Source organism: Amphibalanus amphitrite, unplaced genomic scaffold (assembly GCF_019059575.1).
Source record: "Amphibalanus amphitrite isolate SeventyFive unplaced genomic scaffold, NRLGWU_Aamphi_draft 000580F_arrow, whole genome shotgun sequence".
Classification (NCBI taxonomy): Eukaryota; Metazoa; Arthropoda; class Thecostraca; order Balanomorpha; family Balanidae; genus Amphibalanus; species Amphibalanus amphitrite.
Genome location: NW_024882074.1, coordinates 402,579 through 423,646, shown reverse-complemented (window position 1 = coordinate 423,646; position 21,068 = coordinate 402,579). Strand labels below are relative to the sequence as shown.

General features: G+C 49.6%; 1 protein-coding gene across 1 annotated transcript; it reads left to right on the top strand.

Moving 5' to 3' along the window:
- Nucleotides 1–1,397: 1,397 nt before the first annotated feature.
- On the top strand, nt 1,398–19,626 carry LOC122394227 (LIM/homeobox protein Lhx3-like; the record flags this gene model as incomplete). Its single annotated transcript, XM_043390962.1, has 7 exons — nt 1,398–1,599; nt 1,937–2,148; nt 2,464–2,632; nt 3,883–4,037; nt 17,786–17,887; nt 18,185–18,310; nt 18,730–19,626. Coding segments are annotated over 7 exons (1,106 nt in total), but the record flags the coding sequence as incomplete, so codon positions are not given.
- Between the last annotated feature and the right edge of the window lie 1,442 nt (nt 19,627–21,068).

Sequence of the window (21,068 nt, the reverse complement as noted above, 5' to 3'; positions counted from 1 at the left end):
AGACGCCGCCGCTGACGCCGCTCGGTGACGCGGTGATGACGGTGATGACGGGTGGTGCCGGGGCGCTGGTGATGTCTCCTCTCAAAGGCTGCTCGCCGCCGACCGCAGGAGGCGGAACCCCGCCGCCTTTGATCTGTTTCACTCCAGTTTACCCGAGAAACTGAAAGGTAAGGGCCGGTGTGTGGCCGGGTGGCTCGCCACGCTGTCCTGAGAGGGTTAAACGGGCGTATAGGAAAAGGAAAGACTGTTAATGGCTGTAAGAAGCCTGGAATTACTGCATTTTCTCTGATCTACGGTGAAGTGAGTGCTTGCCAGTTGCTACCAGCTATTTGACATCCGAAGCTCATGCCAGTTGCCACAACATCCTGCGCAAGTTGTCTTATTCGAAGTTCTTATCTGAAGTGGCTGTGATTGAGTTTCAAACCACATTCTTTGTCGCAGAGGGGACTAATTTTCTATGTTTATGCAGGGTAATTATAGCTATAGTAACCAAATATCTACGTCAATAATAAATGATCATCGAATGATCATGGTTTCCAATGTGTATCAGCGTGGGAAGTGAAATACTATTGAAAAACTTGCCGTCGGCACAAGTGTATCAGGCAGTGACAAACAAGCATCGCGGAATAAATATGCCGTGTTTCAAATGAAAATGAATGCCGTGATTATTGATGAGCATAATTTAGAAGCATCCACGATTGAACGGTGCATATAAGACAACCTCGAACTTCGTTGTTAATGCGATGTTGAAGCTGAGCTAATTATAGGCCCAGGCCAGCACAAAACAAATAGATTGAGCACTGCAGCATTATACCCAGAGACGTCCCCCATCCAATGAATACAATGTGGCATTTCCAACGATTCCATGCTATCTAATTATTTCTATGAGAAAAAAAAAACACTTTTAACCCTATTAGTGGCAGGCTCCTGGTTGAATGGCCTCCTTACAATGAAATACCAAAAGATAAAATAATGAAATAATTATTGATGATTTCATTATTTCATCTTTTGGTATTTCATTGTAAGGAGGCCATTTAAAAGTGTTTTTTCTCATAGAACTTATACCTATGCCTTACATACAGCAAGTGCTTCAACAAGTAAACTATCTAATTATTCATTGAATGATTGGAAGTACATATACCTACTTTCACGCCTGCTACCTCCAAAGATGTCCAATGTCCACGCAATATCCAATGTTAAAGTATACCAAGGGACTTTTATTATTTTGGCGGGAAAGATCAGATGTCAAATATCGATGTTTTCAGGCAAAACCGTTTGTCATCTCCACCCCTATAGCATCCAGCCCCCCATAGCGTGTTTTGAATATGTACTTACGAGAGTGGCTATGTCGTACAATACGAGTATCACACCTCCCTTACAACGTGCCAACTTATAAGTCACTAACGTCTCTGTTTCTGTTCCAGCGACCATCCCCAAATGTGGCGGCTGCGAGAAGCCCATTGTGGACCGGTTCATTCTGAAGGTGCTGGACCGCTGCTGGCACAGCTCCTGCCTCATCTGTGCCGACTGCGGCGCCAAGCTCGCCGACAAGTGCTTCGTCCGATCGGGACAGGTGTTCTGCAAGGAAGATTTCTTTCGGTGAGACACGCATGAGTTCATCAACTCAATTCCAAGGAAATGCCCATCGTTTCTTTTCCCATGCCTCTTTCAGTTTGTCTTAATTTAGGTGCTTTCACAGATCACACATTTACCGCTGTATACCAATGTGTAATGTCCTATGCTTCAAACGATCTATGGCTAGAATTCGGGTGAAATAGGTAAATAGGTGTCCCTCACGTCACATTCACAACATTCAGCAATCAGCATTACAACATGCCATGCTGCCTCAATCCTTTTATGTTCCTGATTTTTGTTAATTTTCTTGTTTATTCAGCATCAGCTAAACACCCCCTTTTGTGCCCACTATGCTCCCCAGACGGTACGGGGCCAAGTGTTCCGGGTGCGACGCCGGCATCCCTCCCGACCAAGTGGTGAGACGCGCCCAGGACAACGTCTACCACCTCAGCTGCTTCGTCTGTGTGCTCTGCAACGGCCAGCTGAACACAGGAGACGAGTTTTACCTCACCGAGGACGGCAAGCTGGTCTGCAAGGACGACTACCAGCAGGCCAAGCAGCGCGGTGATGCCGGTAGGTCAGCGAGGCCAGGGCGGGGAGAACGTGGGTGGATGGAGGTGATTGGTTGCCGGTTGGTAAAGGTCAACGAAGATCGCCTCAAGTTACAAACAGTCGTGATTACCGGTGAACTTTAGGGTTGATTGTTTGTCGTATCTTGCTTGCCCTTCTCGAGCGTTCAGAGTTGTGTTACCTTTGCGTTTGGCTTTCCCTTTGCCCACCAGCCACTCAAAGTATCTTTGTAAATGTCAACTCTCCGTGACATTTAGCGACCTGAGCATCTTTCTAATAGCTAGTTCACCTTTCTAACATTCACTTCTCCTTGCGCAGAGGGCGACTCAACTAACAAGCGGCCACGGACGACGATTACGGCCAAACAGCTGGAGACGCTGAAAGTGGCCTACAACAACAGTAGCAAGCCGGCACGGCACGTTCGGGAACAGCTGAGCCAGGAGACCGGACTGGACATGCGCGTCGTGCAGGTCTGGTTCCAGAACAGGTCAGTTCCAGAGAGAGGGAGGGAGGGAGAGAGAGAGAGAGAGAGAGAGAGAAAGAGTTAGAGAGAGAGAGAGAGAGAGAGAGAGAGAGAGAGAGAGAGAGAGAGAAAGAGAGAGAGAGAGAGAGAGAGAGAGAGAGAGAGAGAGAGAGAGAGAGAGAGAGAGAGAGAGAGAGAGAGAGAGAGAGAGAGAGAGAGAGGAGAGAGAGAGAGAGAGAGAGAGGAGAGAGAGAGAGAGAGAAAGAGAGGAATGGTGAATGAGCTGAATTACTCTCGTGAGGTGATTTGTCATGGATAGTTTTCTCGACGTTGCATGCATTATTATTTTCGTTACCCATTTTGTTTACCAATCATCTGTCTATTTTGTCCACTTCTCACAAATTTATTTGTGTTTCCGATCACATCACCTTTACTAAAACACAGAAGCAACAAACGATTCGGCTGAATCCTGAGCCCGCTCTCTTAGTCTCCCTTTTACCAGACTCCCCGGGGCTCAGACTCCGCCCTAATCAGTGGATGGTCGATCGCGCCAGGCCCGTTTGCCGCGGCGCAGCACTTTCATCTAGCCGCCGCGCGTGTTTTGCGGCTTCCCGCCTTTCATCTGCGCTCGGCCGATACCGTTTCCATGGCAACGCCAGCTTCCTCCCGGCAGCCTCCTCTGCGCTGGACCAAATGTGCCGAGCTTCCGGCCAGATTTAGATTGCACGGCTTCGGAGCTTACCGGGCTTATAATGCTTCTGGGGGCAGTTGCATCATGCTATATGATTTTATCCAAAGTTGTCGCATTACTTGATTAAATGTACTCCTGTTGTTGTGTTCCATAAGTGTAAGGCTACTGAAATTGCTAAACACTTGCATAGCAAAGCTTTTGATGCAGGCCACCATATTCCACTGAACTCATAACATCCTTTCAATAATCTAATAAGGGAACATGCCGCATTGTTAACATAAAATATAATTGCATTGAAATTCGCATACAATCTTCTACTTTTAGCATATACTATCAACATATTTTCTTATATTGATGTATACATTTTATAACCCTCTTTATGTACATCGAACTCAACATGCATGCGCTAAAAAAAGTGGAAAAAACTGACACAAATATTTTTCTTTTATGTGCAAAACAGCTTTTCTGGTGAACTCATAAAAGCTGTTGAAATTGGAATGATTAGAATCACTAGCACTGAGCAAACCTTGAACTTCTTTTAGCATATTTGACCCATTATGACCTCCCATGTGACCTCTTGCAGGCGAGCCAAGGAGAAGCGGCTGAAAAAGGACGCTGGCCGTTCCCGCTGGGGTCAGTACTTCCGAAACATGAAGCCCGGAGAGAAGCGGCGGGGAGGCGGTAGCGGAGAGAAGACCTCCGAATCCGACGACGACACCGTTTATAACAACAACGACGGTAAGTGATGGCGCGAGTCTCGCATCAAATGTTTCAAAGAATGCATTCCTTTATCGTTTCGGCGTGTAAATTTTGCATTATGAAATATATTTCTAGTTTATCGTCCAAGATTGCGCTATGCATCATCGTTCAGCTGTTTAATTCAGCCACTAAAATTCATGTAATTTATGTTGCTAGTGTGGTAAGTGAGCATTGTCCAACGCCAAAGGTCACGTGGGAAGGGCCACCCACCTGCCCCTGGGCCCAAACTTACCAAATGCCGTGAATGCGCATTCATGGCATTTGGTAACATTCAGAACTATTCCACATTCACTTATTCATTCGTTGTGGCGTTCATAATCATTCACGCTATCAAAATCATTGGACAAGATTAGCTGGAGGTAAATAAAAAGGATATCTTTGATATCAGTGCCGTTAACTCCGGCCAGTGCTGCCAAATCCTATTCACGGCATTGGTAAGATTGGGCAGAGGCGGATCCAGCTCAGAGTTTTTTTGGGGGGGGGCAAACCATAACAATTTATCGATTCTTTCCATGCCTCGTCCATAGGCGTAATGTTAGCCTACATTTGCCGTTTGGGGGGGGGGGGGGGCAAATGCCCATTTTGCCCCCCCCCTGGATCCGCCACTGAGATTGGGCCCAAGGCTCAGGATGTTGACCAGGCTAGCCGCCTGCACTGGACGCCCGTGATAATAATTTAGCTAGCCAGGTAATATCCTACATATGCCCTCTCTCCTCGTAGGTGTTGCCTATATTTTCCTCATTTTCTTGCGCTTGTTTAAAAACAACGAACATCATAGTTCAAACTTTCTAATCTCTTTTTTAAAAATAATTTGAAAACCAGTAACGTTTTTTCAGTATAAGAGGAAATATTCCGGATATTGCACCAAGATCATAAGCATATTACACAGTATGCTATTGTTTCATGTTTAATGTTAAAGGAAGACTGCCACCTTCAAAAAGTTTTCTCAGATCGGCCTATGATTTATTCCCTGGACAAAACAAAATTTTAGAATTCACCTGACAAAGTATCATCACGTGAATCGCGAAAAAATTATCGATTATCATACAATTATCAATCGGTTAATGTCTAGCGACAATGTTTACACATCACTAGACTTCAAGGTCATAAGATTATTACATTTTATTTGAAAAAGTAAGGTATTTTATGATTTACTAATATATGATTTCATAAGAAATTGGCCATGTTTAATTTATTTTGCATTTAACTTTGTAAAACATTTAAAAATCATGGCTTTATTTGGAATGGGTCTGGCCCATGTTAAACCCCATTTCCCACACTTTTTTGAAAAAATGAACTACTGAATATATAAGTTTAACTTTTATTTTGACACTCCAAAATTCTTCTCTGATCTCGAAACAATCAAAGTTTTGACATATATTTGCCAAAAGATAAGAAAATTCATGTTTCAAAGTTATCGATAAACAGTAGAGATGTCGGTTTTCTTGGACTAAAAAAATGGCATCAAACTGAACTTTGGTCTCCGATTTCTCGCAAACGGGTTCGAATTTCGGAAAACCGACTTCAGTCTGGGACATAGGTGGCTCAGCTCTAGTGAAAACCGTTTTGTGAAAAAAGGTGGCAGTCTACCTTTAAATGTTTATGATTATCGTCATATCTCTATTTATTCATTGCATCCCTACAGATCTGGTGACAAACTGCATCGGCGAGCCCTTCTAAATCTCTCCCTCTCCCTAACCCGGGCACTTTTCGTCGCGCCGGCAGCCCCTCGACACGGACTAATCGGCGGCAGTTTTCTGGTCTCCGGCGGGGCCGGCGCTCCCCGCCGGCCCGGAGCTGCCTCCAGCGACCATTTTTCCAGCAGCTTTCCTCTCTATCCCGCGGGATTGGGAAAACTATTAACAAATTGACTGCAACGCCGAATGGGTGGAGCCGGGGAGCGGGACGACACAGAGCCGATGCATCATAAATTCGGGGCTCTGCCTCGGCTGCCCGCGGGGAGGGGGGGGGGGCTGGGGAGCGGTGCGATCAATGGCAGCCCCCTGAGGCGCGGCTCAGCGGGCGGCTCGGCAGGCGGCTCGGCAGCTTGGTGGCAGCGCTCTGCGTTCAGCGTTCATTGGCCGATGGGTGACCGGAGACGGGTGGCCGCCGTCGTGCCTTTCTTCCGCACCATTGCCACGGCAGGTTCAGAGCAGGGGTCGACACCAACAGCAGATGGTGCCAGATAGGGAGAGCTAGCCAAATAGGCGACACGACCCCTGGGATGGCATGTAACCAGAAATGCTTAGCTTGCAGGGAGAGGAAACGGGTCACGGTATTTCGTGGTAGTCATCACATAAATTCACAAGCATGTAACTGAAATAACTGGAATGCTTTAAAACATACATGTAAATGTTTAACTCAGGCAGGGATTGCATAAAGCGCAAGGTGAATTGTTAACCCGCGCCCCACTGGGGTCTGTGTATAACACGCCCTACTGGGGGGGGGGGGGGGCTATTCATAGCCCCCCCTCCTAACTCCGAAACTACTGGGCCGATCGTCAAAATTCAAACGGCGTCTGATAGCCCCGGAAAAACTGTCGAGCGAAACCTAATTTCATTGACCTCGAGGTCACCGATGACGTCACAGATCAGGTCAAAGTAAAAATTATTAGCACTTTGGCTTGTTCACATTTTGGGCTCTGGCCGCCGTCTTACAAGTCAGATCAGGCTCATTTTTGGTTTCCACACTCGTGAACAGATGCTCTAGCTACCTTGAGGGTACCAAACTTGTACTTTGATTTTCAGGTCAGGGTCAGGTCATCACAGGTCACGAAAATATTATATCATGCGTCGGTCACGTGACACATGTTTTATGGTCCATTTAGGCCATAGATTTCGAATTTGATGTCGTCTGTGTCATTCAAGGTCATTTTGAGTCGAAATTAGCTTAGGTCAGGTCACTTTCAGGTCAAAAAGGTCAAATTTTGAAGTTGAAATTTTTCAACAAAAAAGGTGTCTATTAGATGCAGTTTGAGCTCAGAAACACGATGGTGCCATTTATATTGGTGTACGATGCCAAATACGTACTGAAAAATTGATTTGAAAAATTAATAATTGTGAATTTTTTGCAATAATGCGTATAACTTGGCCATTTTTGAAGATATTTAGCTAAAACTTGCTTGAGTTAGTCATAATCATGCGTTCTGTCACATATATTCCGGTTTTTTCGAAAAGTCAAAAACTTTTTGAAAAAAATATAAAAATATAAATTTTGAATATTATTATATAAAATTTTCGAAATTTTCAAAATTTTGAAAATCCGAGATAGCAGTTTGATAGCGCGGTCAATTCTGAGTCCTTTCATGCAAAGAAATTGGATCTAGCTTAAAAACTGAGCTCCTGGGAGCGATTGCCGTGGTTCAATGTTTTGCGTCGAAATCGGACGAACATGACGTCACTCTGACGTCATTTCCGGCCGACCTATGGTAGCTACGAAGTTCAAATTTTGACACAAGGTGTCAAATTGATGCAGCCGAAGGTAATGGAAGTTTGGCGTCGATTCGTCAAGCGGTTTGGAAGTTATTGCAGAAAAACGGGAGGGGGGGCTATAAATAGCCCCCCCCAGTGGGGCGCGGGTTAACACATTCAATACGCAGCTGTCGAGAGTGGCTGTAGTATCGCGACTTGCCAACAGATGGTAGCGGTATCACGCGCCGTAAAATAGACTGTGCCGCACGACACTCCAGCCTGCAGCTTTCTAACGGAGCGGCAGCTTGTGGCAGCTAATGCGCAACTACGACTATGCGATTAGATTTAATGAGGGATTAACAGAGGAGTTACATCAAATTGGCCACAGTGTCAAAACTCACAACATACCAAAAGTGCCAACTATGCCAAAAGTCTCCCTTTCAGCTTGTGTCCGCTTGAACATTTCTTTGATATGTAACGTTAATTCGTTTGCGTCATGACATCTTATGTTGAGTCTGAAGGTCACTCACTGTCTGCTGGTAGCATAAATAAGGAACTGTTGTAAGGTGACCAAAAGATAGCAGTGCACACAGTTAGGTAAGTGCACAGCTTTAGTTCGCTGCATCAGTTCGGCTCGAACTGTTCGTTCGCATGATAGACATTCCATAGATCCAGGATTAACTCAATTAAAAATACGTACAATAGCAAATACCATGATAACATTAGTCATTAACGGAATGTCTTTTATAGCCAAAATTCACATCAAATGCTCGTGTAAAAAGGTCGTTTGTAAAAAGTACAGAGATGCGAACTGTAGGTTATAGATATACACGAAACAAGTATGATATACACGAAACAAATATTATAATACACGAAACAAGTATGATCGATGCAGTTGGAAAGGAATGCAGCACAATAAGCCGCCATACCATTCCATTCCCCGTCTGTGATTATCCTGTGACTCTTTGGCCTTTACAAATGGCAGCGTTCAACATTCAACCAGTTCCCTGCCATTTGGCCTGTCACTCCCACAACGCATGGCGCCATTGGGTGCTTCATACCGCTTTGTGCAAAGCGCTGCGTCGCAACTAGCTATTACACTGCGCGGCTAAAGCGGCGCGTTTAAGGCAAATGATGCGCCGATGACTGGGCTCGCGTCGCAAGCGGCTGACTCACGGGCTGTAACTGGTCCCCAGGGAGCTGCAGCTTTTAGCGACACGTGGACCGCCGGCCCGGCAATGGATCTATTCGGCCAACCCTTCACCCGGCGGGCCGATAAAGCGACGTGTTGGGTTTGAGCGATGTCCGAGGGCAAATTGAACTGTTGTGTTAGGGACACGCGAAAGGAGTGAGTGGTGCACCATTCCGGCGAATGGTGGGGTGTAGCTTACAGGTCAGGACGCTGTTGGTCGTGCGAATGCAATATGCATGCCTGAACGCATCACTTTGCCGCCTTACCGTTTGTTTTCAAGTTTCAGTAGCATCCAAAGAATCACTGAATGCATCGAAGCGTGTTAGCAATAATCAACGTCGCAACATTTTCACAAACATTCACAACGGAAGATATTTTGCTTTATCTTTTCTAGCCCTTCGAACTTCCACTTGATCACTGATATTCTGAAAGATCGAACTTTCTGACAGCCCAACCCGGCATGCGGGCTGTTTTTCCAACATCTCGCAATCTTTATTTCTAGATGAGCTGCTGCCCTCCGTCCTTTCCCAGCTGGACTGACATCCCCTTCTTCCCCAAATGGGCTGACGCTGGCCTATCCCTCCGTTTCTTCCCCAGATGTACTGACGCTATAGAATAACACTCTGCCCCTTCCCCAGATGAATTGACGCTCGACTACCCTCACACGCCGAGCTGACTGTCTCTTTCCCAGAAGAGTTGACGCTATAGCCCTCCGTTCCTTCCTCAGATGAATTGACGCTCGACTTCCCCCACACACCGAGCTGACTGTCCCCGACGCCTGCTGCAGCCTGGGAACGAGCGGTCCAGGACCAGGTGGACGGAGGCGAAACAGAGGGCGGCGGAGGTGGAGAGGAGAGTGTCCCGTGATCGCTTCCGTCAATTCGTCTCTGAGACGCTGAACCGACCAGCCAGTCTGGGGAGAGTTTCAAAACTCCTAAAGAAGTGGGACAAGTCAACGGATGAGGAACAGCGAGATGGCCAGGCAATGGAGGACGGCGGCCGACTGCTTGTCACCGACCGCGCCAAGGCGGATGCTTTTGCCAGGACGTACGCCCATGTGTCCCGGCAGATCCGAGCAACGAAGATAGACCGAGAGGTCAAGAAGAAGTTGCAAGAACCCGCCCTCAAGCGCTGTGCGGAATGTCAAGGAGACAGAGAGGCCGGGCGCTGCTGTGGGCCCTTCACCCCTGAAGAACTCGCTCAACACATCCGAGAAACCAAGCTGAAGAAAGCCCCTGGCCCGGACGGGATCTCAAACGAGATGCTGCGGCACCTCGGTCCTGTCGCGCGTGACGCCCTGCTACGTCTCATCAACACCTCGTGGGCGACAGCAGAAGTCCCAAGAGAATGGCGCGCGGCGACAGTGATTCCCATCCCCAAGGCCGGGAAAGACAAGAGGCTCCTCAGCAGCTACCGTCCCATTGCCCTGACGAGCCACGTCGGGAAGCTGGCAGAGCGACTGATCCTGGCCCGGCTCACCTACCTCAGCGAGAGCAGGGGCATGGTGCCGCCGGAGCAGGTGGGCTTCAGAGCTCACCGCTCTGTGGAGGACAGCATCGGCCGCCTCGTGCAGGAGGTACAAGATGGGTGGCAGCTCCCCCGACCGAGACACCAGAACCATCAAGACGGCGCCACAGCGCAGAAGTACGTCCTCCTCGCGTTCGATTTTGCGAGGGCGTACGACAAAGTCGACCACCGCCTCCTCAGACTGCGGTTGCTGGAACTGGGCCTCCCGGCTTGCATGGTGAACTGGGTGTGGCAGTGGCTCAGAGATCGTCGAGTCAAGGTAGAGGTGAACGGGGTGCTCAGCGGGGAGAGAGTGTTTAGAGCGGGCCTGCCCCAGGGCAGTGTGCTCTCGCCGTCCCTGTTTTTGTTATGGGCGGCGACACTCGTGCAAGATCTCCGCGACATCCCCGGTGTCTCACCGTATATGTACGCGGACGACACCGCAGCACTGTGCGCCGGGAACTCCATCCAGATAGCCAAAGACAGGGCCCAGAGGGCTGCAGACGCCCTTCTCGCCTGGGCAAAGAAGTCGAAGATGGTCGTTGCAGCTGAGAAGACCCAGATGCTGGTGTTGTCACAGTGGCACCGCGACGCAGTCGACTGCCAGATTAAGATGGCGGGGAAGACAGTGTCAGCCACGGACTCCATCAGCCTACTCGGCGTGCAGTTAGACCGTCTGCTCCACTTCGGCCCCCACTGCCATAAGCTGAGGAAGAAGGTCCGCCCACGCATCGCGCAGCTGCGTCAGCTGTCCGGACGCTCCTGGGGCCTCGAGGAGGACCTGCTCCGGACAGTAGCCAGCGGCTATGTCCGAGGAGCCCTGGAGCATGCCGCAGCAGCCTGGCTTCCTGCCACGCCGCCCTCCCACGTGGAACTTCTGGAGAGGGAAATGAGAGCAGCGGCGAGAGTCGTCACGGGGTGCACTCGCAGCACTCCGTCGGACGCGCTCATGGCGGAAGCGGGCCTTCTCCCGGTATCGGTGAGGAGAAGGACACTGGCTGCGCGTTTCCTGGCCAAGGCGACTGCGCTCCCCCCGGAGGAGCCGCTCCATCGAGTAGCCGCGTCGGACGCCCCGGCCCGTCTAAGATCCGTGACGGGCTGGAGAACCCTGGGACGAGAGATGTGGGAGGCGGCCGGTGTCGGCCCCCCTATCGACCCAGTATCGCAGGCGAGCGTCCCCCCGTGGGAAGTGAAGAGCGGGGTCACCATCAGCCTGGACGTGGGACCACTACCACTGAATGCGACTTCCACACAGAAGAGAGACGCGGCGACCTGTCACCTAGGTAGTCTGCCACAGTGCGCGACTTGGGTTTGGTCCGACGGCTCGGTGGAGGGAGGCATCACAAACGGCGGCGCTGGCGTTTTCATCGAGGACCCGGACGGCCAGCAGCACCTACTCACGGTGCCGGCGGGGAACGTCTGCTCCAGCTACCGTGCTGAAATGGTAGCCCTCAGAGAAGCGCTGAAGTTCCTGCTGGACCGACAAACCCTCCCTCCTGAGCCGATCGTGATATGCACGGACTCCCAGTCAGCTCTGGCGACACTCCGGGGTGGCCCCTCTACCCAAACAACCCTCATAGGAGGAGAAATCTGGGCGGCGCTTCAACAGCTGGCGGCCCGCGGCAGGCGTACCCACCTACAGTGGGTACCTTCCCACTGCGGCCTGCCCGGGAACGAGAGAGCGGACGAGCTGGCGAAGCAAGCTTCAGCACTGGACCAAGAGGAAGTCCCCGTCGACGCCATGACGGTGTACCGCGCGGTGGCAAGGACGGCGCGGGACCAGTGGGTCAGCGACTGGCCGCGCGGATGGTACCGCAGCCTCATGGGAGCGAAGCTGCCGGGACCAGTCAGACACCTGGATCGAGCGGAGGCGGTGGATGTGCACCAGTTGCGAGCGGGGCACTGGTCAGGCTCCGCCCAGTACCTCCACCGAATCGGCCGGAACCCGTCGCGACACTGCCCGCAGTGCGAAGACGTGGACTGCCAGGGTGCCCGTTGCCCCCTGTGCAGAGAGACGGCGGATACTCCGTACCACGTCCTGGTCGAGTGCCCGGCCCTGATGGGCGCCAGGCTGCGACTCACCGGGACAATCAGACCCAACAGGGAAGAGGTGCGGAGCGACGGAGTTGTCGCGGCCCTGGCGGCCGCGTTCAGGACCCTGCAGAGCCGTCAGGCTACAGTCGACTGAGGTCGACCTGGAGGGAACAAACAACAACAACAACAACAGCTGACTGTCCCTTCTCCAGATGAGTTGACGCTATAGCCCTCCGTTCCTTTCCCAGATGAGTTGACGCTCGACTACCCCCACACGCCGAGCTGACTGTCCCTTTCCCAGAAGAGTCGATGCTATAGCCCTCCGTTCCTTCACTGAAAACAATTTCACCCGAAGCTGGCGAATTAAGCGTTGCTCTGCGGGTGGTATATGTGTATTAACTCGCCATGTCCAGATTCTAGCTAGAGGGTAAGCAGACTAACCTGCCTTATTACTCGTAAATATGCACTGTACCCACATTTTGCAGTTAGGTAGCTACCCAGCACCGGATATTGTCCCCGCGGGTGTCGAGTCATTGGCATAGCCCTCACTGAAAGAGTTGGAACTACTCGAGGTATCGTAAACGCGTATCCGTGGATGGCGAACCTTTACATAACCTGCCCTGAAGGAGTTGGATCTACTGTTACAACTAGATGGCGTTGTCTCATACAGTTTTGAATTACAACAATTTTTTAACTTTTTTTTTTTGAACCAATGATATGTTGGCACATTGTTTGGCGGTTTGCAAGTGGGGGCGAAAGTACAATTGTTAGGGTGCATCTTTAAAACCTCTGCAATATTCATCACGGGACGATTGGCAACGCTTTTTCTTCCGAAACTACCAAGTGAGACCATTTTGATTCTTATATAGGTCACGAAAGCAGCGGCGACAAATCTTTCTGATTTCGGGCGGTCTGGATGACTGCCGGTGACTGAGTCATGTCGAAATTTCTATGGGAATTCGATTTGACCTTTCCCACCGATGTGAAACTTTCTCACCGATGTTTTCTAGGTGTGGAATTGCTATAATATAGACATTTTCCCGCAAATATGGTCAAGCGTGGGAGTTTTTTTGGCCCTCGTGACTTGGTCGGCGACGGGTAGGCGTGGAGGGTAACCCCATCTCCTAGGGGTTTGTGGGGCGCTGCTGCCAGGTAGGCGTCGATGAATACCTTTCGATGGAGGGGTCGCGAGCCACTGCACAGTGTGGCCAAACACCAGATTAGCGCGAATTTAATCAAAAAACGAATTTTGGAATTTTGACTTTTTACAACTATCAGTCGATAGGAAATTGTCCAAAGTATGTCAATATCACAATACTTTGGTTCAATGACTTTCTTTCGGTGTCCAAAAAGCTAGCTAAAGTGGACATACGCAATGCCGGTCCCGGCTGTGCTGAAATCGTCGAAAACCCGCGTCATGTTTACAACACATTTTGGCGTCATTGTCGGAAAGGTTTGGAAATAATTGGAGTGGCATATGACTACTGAGCCTATATTTGATAGTATAACCGAATTCTATAGGTATCCTTGGACTAACCGATGAGTTATGCTCATTTGAAAATGACCTTTTCAAACATCCCCTGAAAACACTGTCCATCTTAAAAACGTAGAGATATAAGAGAATGGCCAAAAAACTCCACGCCAAATCTACCATGAGAAGATTCGCCACACTTTTCTGGACATGACCCATTCAAGAAACCCTGCCCCAACCTGCCCCCCGGCCCTTGGCTCAGCTTTGAACGTATCGGGTTGGCCCGCCCGGGGAGGTCCGGCTACAGGGTGGGCGCGGCGGCGGCTCCGTAACGTTACGCGGATGGCTCAACCGCTGTATTTCTGACTTGTTATATTGCAGAATACGGTCGCCAATGAATAAATCTTGACAATTTTTTCAACCCTCGCCCATATAGGGGGTGAGGGTGGGGGTCGAAAGGACCCCTCTCGGTTTTTCGCAAAAAGCTCATGTAAAAAGTGGCCGATCGCGACGAAACTTTAAGTACCCTCGAGTTTATCAATTTTACACCTACCCATTAAATTTCACGACCCTGACCCCAATGACCTTTGACCTGTGACCTATTTCTCGAGACCATGTTTGGCCGGAAGCGCGATTGGGCGTATGTTTGCTTGCATTAGCCGCGCGTTTGCAGTCTTTTCGTGGTTTCAAGCGTCTAAACATGTGATATTATGATGTTGGTCCCATGCATTATGGTCGGTGTCAAGATCACTTGAAGGTCAGGTCAGTTCAATGACCTTTGATGACCTCGGTTCACCTTTTTTAGTTTTACATGCTTCCAGGCTAGTTTTTGGAGCTGATTTCGAATTTAGTAACCATTTGAACATTTAGGAAGAAGTTTTGGTGCCTTCGTAACATGCAACGAAGCTGTCACTGGCGGTTGACACCTATTAATTATGAATACCCGGCAGGACTGGTTGGCCTGACCTGACCTGACCCGACCTACGTTCGCGGCTAGCAAAACACCAATACGGGCGAGGGTTAATGACATGAAGGTGCTTATGGTGTAAGTCTTTGTTTTTACTCCCATTGCTGAGGTTCAGTCCTATCGGTGCGTGTATTTCAGCAACCATCTACCGATTCATTTGCTTCACCAGGAACATTCACACAAACATAATTAGATGTTGATTTTTTTCAAGCAAACTTTGGGCAATCATGAGAATTTACCAGAGTAATGATGGGAATTTCGTAAACGATTCCTCCTCCTAACATGCCCATCATTGCTGGGACCCACAATTTTATGCCTCTTATTTGCGGTTAAATTCCAGGATTTCGTAATCAGAGTCGGAGTCGTTCGGAGTTAACAGTTCTGACCCCAGTCAGAGTCGGAATCGGAATCGATTTTGGAATCCGGACCAAGACTCGTAGTCTGAGTCACCGAAAATTCATCGACTGCGTGGACTTGCCATGGCTGCGGAGTCAGAGTCCGAGTCGATCGTATAAGTCGACAGTTTTGCCCGGAGTCAGAGTTGAAATTGACTTTTGAAAGCCGTAGTCGGAGTCGGAGTAACTCCATCGACTTCACAGCCCTGGCCTGGTAAGCACATCACCCGTCGTAAGCTAGTTCTCCTTACTTTTAGAGGCGGAACTATGCCATTATATGTCAGCAAGCATTTATAATGCATCGTAAAAGGTCTCACATAGGTTTAAGTGTCAATTTTGAAACCAGGGAACCATTTTCAACGGATCCGAGCAGCGCTGGGAATTAATTCGCGCTAAACTGGTGTTTGGACACACTGTGCACTGGTGCGCGAATAGTCGTGGAGGATAACTACTCTCCAGAGTGAATTGCGAAAGTGTTATGTCCTAAATTGACTCCTGGCAGGGTGGTTAAAAATGGTTGCGGATAGGCACTGGCGGTCGCAGCCGCTAGCAAAAGGGGGGGCCAAAGTCACACTCGCGGGACATAACATTTATCCGTCACCGGGAGGGGGGGGGGGGGTGATCGGCTAATTTTTTACGTCCACGAGGCGCCGCACAGTTGGCATTACTTATGCTTCATCCATCTCATTCTTGCGTGAAATATTTAAGGCAAAATCACTAGTTCCATTTACCGTCTCACGGTGTGCCCACCGGTCGGGCCGCTGCACCGTCCATGACGACGGATCGGTGTAGCATAGGTATACTGGAAGGTCAGGCACGCGGATTCATGACCTTACCACTATAAAACAATTCGGAAAAGTACAGATACATCTTGCTAAAAAGTACAGATACCTCTTGCTTTGAACAAGCATGTGAAACCCAGAGAGCATTTTTAGACTATGACATTTACCCATATAGGTACCTAGTTGTGTGGCGGCGGGAGAGAGTAGGTACACCGGCCTCTGGAGACCCCCACAGGTTCCGAGCTTTCAGAATTGGCATCTGAGGGCCGCGCGCGACTCCTGCGGGGCTTCGCAACGGCTCTGTTGGGGCTCACTCAACCTGCCTAGTCCTACTGCTAAAAAGACTGGCCCTGAGCCCTAAGGACTTCATCAGTCTCTGCCAGCCCCAGGACCCACACCGGCTCATGGGGTCCCGACCTCGAAATATGAGGGAATCAGCGCGGGACCATCAGGACGTAAAGCAATCTCGATCAGGACCAACGTAAGGCTGTGCCGGAGACTGCGTGAGCCCTCTGATCTTCAGAAACCCACCCAATATGTATGTTTTCATGTAGAGGCTAGTTTAGAGCCCTCAGAGACCAGTACAGGGCCTGCAAACTACAAAGGCCAGTAGTTTGAGACCATCAGAGACCGAGTTGGGCTCTCAGAGGCTAATGTGGGTCCTTACTCATTACAGGCCAGCATGGGCCCTCAGAGGTCAGCGTGGGGCCCTAAAAGACCGGCATGAGCCGTCGTTGGACCCCAGAGGCCAGCAGAGGGCCCTCAAAGGCCAAGATGGGCCCTCCTCAGAGGCCAATGCAGACCCTTAGAGGCCGGCATCGGGTCTTCAGCAGCCAGTGCGGGGCCCTTATTGGCACCTAAAGGTTCGTCTTGGGACACCAGAGACAGAAATAAGGCCACCGGAGACCGGTGTGAGACCCTCAGACGCCGGTTGGGACCCCTGAGGCCGGTTAGGGGCCCTCATAGGCCAGATGTGGGGCCTCAGAGGTTGATGTAGGCTCTTAGCGGTCAACGTGGGCGCTTGACCGCCACTGAAGTTCCCTCAGAGGTCAGTGTAGGACGTTCAAAGACCGGTGTGGGAGCTATATTAATAGCTGGGCGTGTTTTTTTTTTAGCCTCGTGACGATCGAATAATTGCCAGGGCCCCATACACCTATATGGGGGCCCATTGGTTGTTTGAGGGGGGGGGCAAATGATATGATGGCCCCCTTTATTGACCTTTGGGGGCATGGCCCTGATGCCCCCCCCCCCCCGGCCCCCCGCGACCGCCACTGTGTACACATTACACACATGCCTCTGAGATTATATACTAGCTCATGCAAACTCTATGCAGGCCCCGGAGGACCCACGCTAATCCTTAAGAAACCAAGCCGGCATACGGCGTCACCACCGGGCTTCTGAGGTGCACAGCACCAACCCATGAGGTCTTACTTTAGTGTCTTGGAGCCAATCTCCTTTAGCAGGGCCCACCCGCCACTGCCGAAGAGGGTCTCATGCCAGCCATTGCTGAATGCTGGGCCTACGAGAGCCTCAAGTAAACCCACGCTGATATTCCATATAAGATCCGGCCATACTCGTGAACCGGTGCCAGCGACGCTGACCGCCAAATTGACAGAATGCGAAACTGAGCCCACTCATGAGTGAAATTTACGTCCTTTGATGGCGCAAGAAATAAAATGAAACATACGAAAAGCTTTTCTAGGACTTTTGTTCGATCTGAAAGGTGGGGCCAAAAGATAGTATGGCCCCACCTTTCAGCACCAAAGGGGGGGCCATGGCCCCCGTGGCCCCCCCCTGCGACCGCCAGTGCGGATAGGGGTACCCGCGAGGCACCGGTTTACTCGCCAGTTTTGGGTGAAATTGTTTTCAGTGTTCCCCAGATGAATTGACGCTCGACTACCCCCACACGCCGAGCTGACTGTCCCTTTCCCAGAAGAGTTGACGCTATAGCCCTCCGTCCCTTTCCTCAGATGAACTGACGCTCGACTACCCTCACACGCCGAGCTCGTGTGACATGGAGCCCGGACAGGTGGTCAGTCCTCACGTGCAACATCCACATCACTTCATGCACGGTGAGTGAGAGCTGAAAATCGTGCAATTTATTTGGTTTAAACGGTGTGAAGATGGTCATTGTAATTTGTTATTTAGTCTTGCAGGGGAGCAGTTAATTCAATTTGTGCTTCCATGGCCTAGCAGTGGTTTTTATGTGTACAAATTAAACTAAAATACAGTTGAGTATAAAAACAAACAAACTAATTTTGTGCATATTTAGCGTCGCAAACCTTACATGCCTTTCATCTCGTCATATCTGAAGCCGTCGTTGTGTCGGCCGCGGCGCACCTAACCGTGACCTTTGACCTCTCCGCCAGGCCCGGGCACCCCTCCGTATGTGCCCGGCACGGGGTCACCGGGGGCAGGTCACCGGCTGGCCATGCCCCCCGCAGTATTCCCACCGTTCGGGGACGGCTCGGCTCTACAGTTCCCGCCGCATCTCGGTACGTTAGAGGATGGGTGGACGTTTATTTTTTTAGTTGTGAGCGAAAAGTTCGCTGGTGAATTCGAGTGAGAGGTATTTCTTCTTTTGTGTCCGATGTGACCATTCATTTACGGCCTTACACTTTGTTATCCAGAATCCAGAAAGTATGTGAAGCACTTCATTGCTTGCTATCGTCTTGCTTTTGCATCTGATGTGATAAGTGATGATTTATGAGATTATTTATGACAGTTTCGCTGCACGACTAATTGAAGCGTGTGACTTGACAAGCTGTTATTCCCGCTTCATTTTGAGAATCACGTCATCAACTTGCTAAATGTTACACTTTAACGTAGCGGTATTAATCGAACAGAGTTCAGATAATCGTACATCTGACGTCGTACTCCCCCCTCCCTTCTGACCGCCGCCCCTGTCCCACAGGCCGGCCGGGTCCGCTGCCTCCTCACATGGCCGGAGAGATAAGCAGCGCCTCCAGCACGGCCGGCTACCCCGAGTTCCCACCCAGCCCCGAGTCGTGGCTGGGGGAGGTGGAGCCGGCGCCTCAGCCGCACCCCTACTGACGGCCCGCGCCCTACCGGCCGTGACAGTGACAGACCGTGACGGGCCGTGTGACAGACCGTGACGGGCCGTGAGGAGACAGCCGATTCCTGGTCCTGAGAGACTAGTGAGCGTGACACTCTTACCTGGCTGCATCTATTACTTGAAACGTGGTTGTGCTGGACTGCTTTTAACTTGTGAGGTATTTAGTAGCACCATTTCTTATTTCCCGTGATATTGAAAGCCATTAGATGTTCCTCAGTTAGTATTTCTTTCTTCCCTGCCAATGTTCTTTGTCTTATCTTCTAAAACTTAAGCTTGTGTCGCAGCGAAGCCAGTCTCCAGGCTGTCAGCCACGTCTCATCAGCATCCATCTTTAAATTCTCTAACGAGAGCTACATAGCCATGGGAAACCAGTGCAATCTTCGACATTTGTCCAACTGAGAGACAAAGCCCTTGCCTCCGTACAAGGCTCGCAAACAAGGGAAACACTCAGTCGACGGGCGCGGCGCTACGGGCTGCTTCGCAGCAACACCTCCGCTTCATATCGGGCCCTGTGGCGCCCCCTGCACAGACCTCCTCCCTGCGCTTGGAGGCATGACTGCTAGCGTCACCTATAAACTTGTGCGCCACGTGATAGCGGCGCCTAGCGGTGACCGGAGGAACTATGGTGTCGGTCAGACTTGACACAGACATTGCACAGTAGCGACAAGCGTTGCGTGGACATTTCGTGTGTAAATTATTGTGTGTATTGTATTGAAGTCAGTGAATGGAGCGCCACAGTGTATTTGTTTGATGGGACAGATATTGAGAGAAGAAATCAGGGCGGCGTCCAGTGTTTAGCCGGTCTCACAAGAAAAGCGCATTCCCTAGGCAGTTAGGCACCTTCGCGCAGAAATGCGCTAAGTACCAGCCTTAAGGTCTCAGAGCATGATTATATACATCCTCGCCGAGTCGAGCTTGAGATTTATGTGCCGTGCAAAGCGACGGTTTTTCAATCGAGTTGAATGATCTCAACATTTAATTAAGGACGCATAATCATAATTATGTACCCGAATTTAAACATGCATACAAGAAGTGTCTAGTCAATTCTAATCATGCGCACATTATTTATCATTGGTGTCATGTATATTGTTATATTTCATATGAGACATAGCCGGTAATGCGTGGTATCTATGTCGAATTGTTGTAGGTACTTTTCATGATTTTCAACAGGAAGCTTGTGAACTTTGTGAATAAAGAAGTGTGCAACTATCACTCAAACCATTATGTAGAGAATGAACCATCGCAGCTTTGACGTTACATAGGTGAATTTCTGCAACTTTTACCATCTCTTTATAAACCTAAGTTACACATCCATAAAATACTCGCTGGAAGTGTGCGATTCTCTAAACTCCAACAATTCTACCGCATGCACCCATCTATAGAATGACGTGTGTATGGCCACATGTACTGTTAGCACTTAATGCTGTTTTCATATCACATACCATGACTTTGTGTCTGTGTGTGTGTGCGTGGTCATCAGAATTCAGATGAGTCGTCGCCTTTTTGTGTTACCACAACAGTCAACTGAGCGGCGATTGGTGTCCTCTGGGGTTCAAAGGGAGGACCATAGAGGACTGAGACATGCCGTCTTCTGTGCGTATGCCGTATATTGATTGATGGAATGGAGTCGATATGCCTGTCGTGAGTATGTGTGTGTGCATCGTCTGTGGGTGACTATGCTGTACGAACAGCTGACCTGCCGACAATACAGTGGAATGTGTGAGCGGAGTGTATCAGCGGGCGAGACGACGGATTCATCAGCTAAGGAAACGTCTGCGGGCATTTCTAAACTAAAGTAGTCTTGTGGAGAGGAACCAAGGAAGATGTCGGGGTTTTGAAAGGATTTAGATGTCAAACTACTAACTAAAAACCACGCATTACGCAACTGAACATATCCAAAATTCGCTTTTACTTTCGAGCAAATATGCAAATAATAAAACACGTCAGTGGCAACACAGTTTGATAAAAGCGTATAACATAACAATCACTACGTTTCCATGACACGTCTAAATCGATTGAGCGAAATTTCACGTGCGTTTTTCTCGGAAACTATTTACCTTATGCAAAAAATGTATATATGGTTTTAGCTAGCACTTAATCCTATATTTACATTTTTAAATTATGCCTAAATGCTATGATGGAGCAAATCCATTTTTCGAAATCGGCTTAGCTTGTGT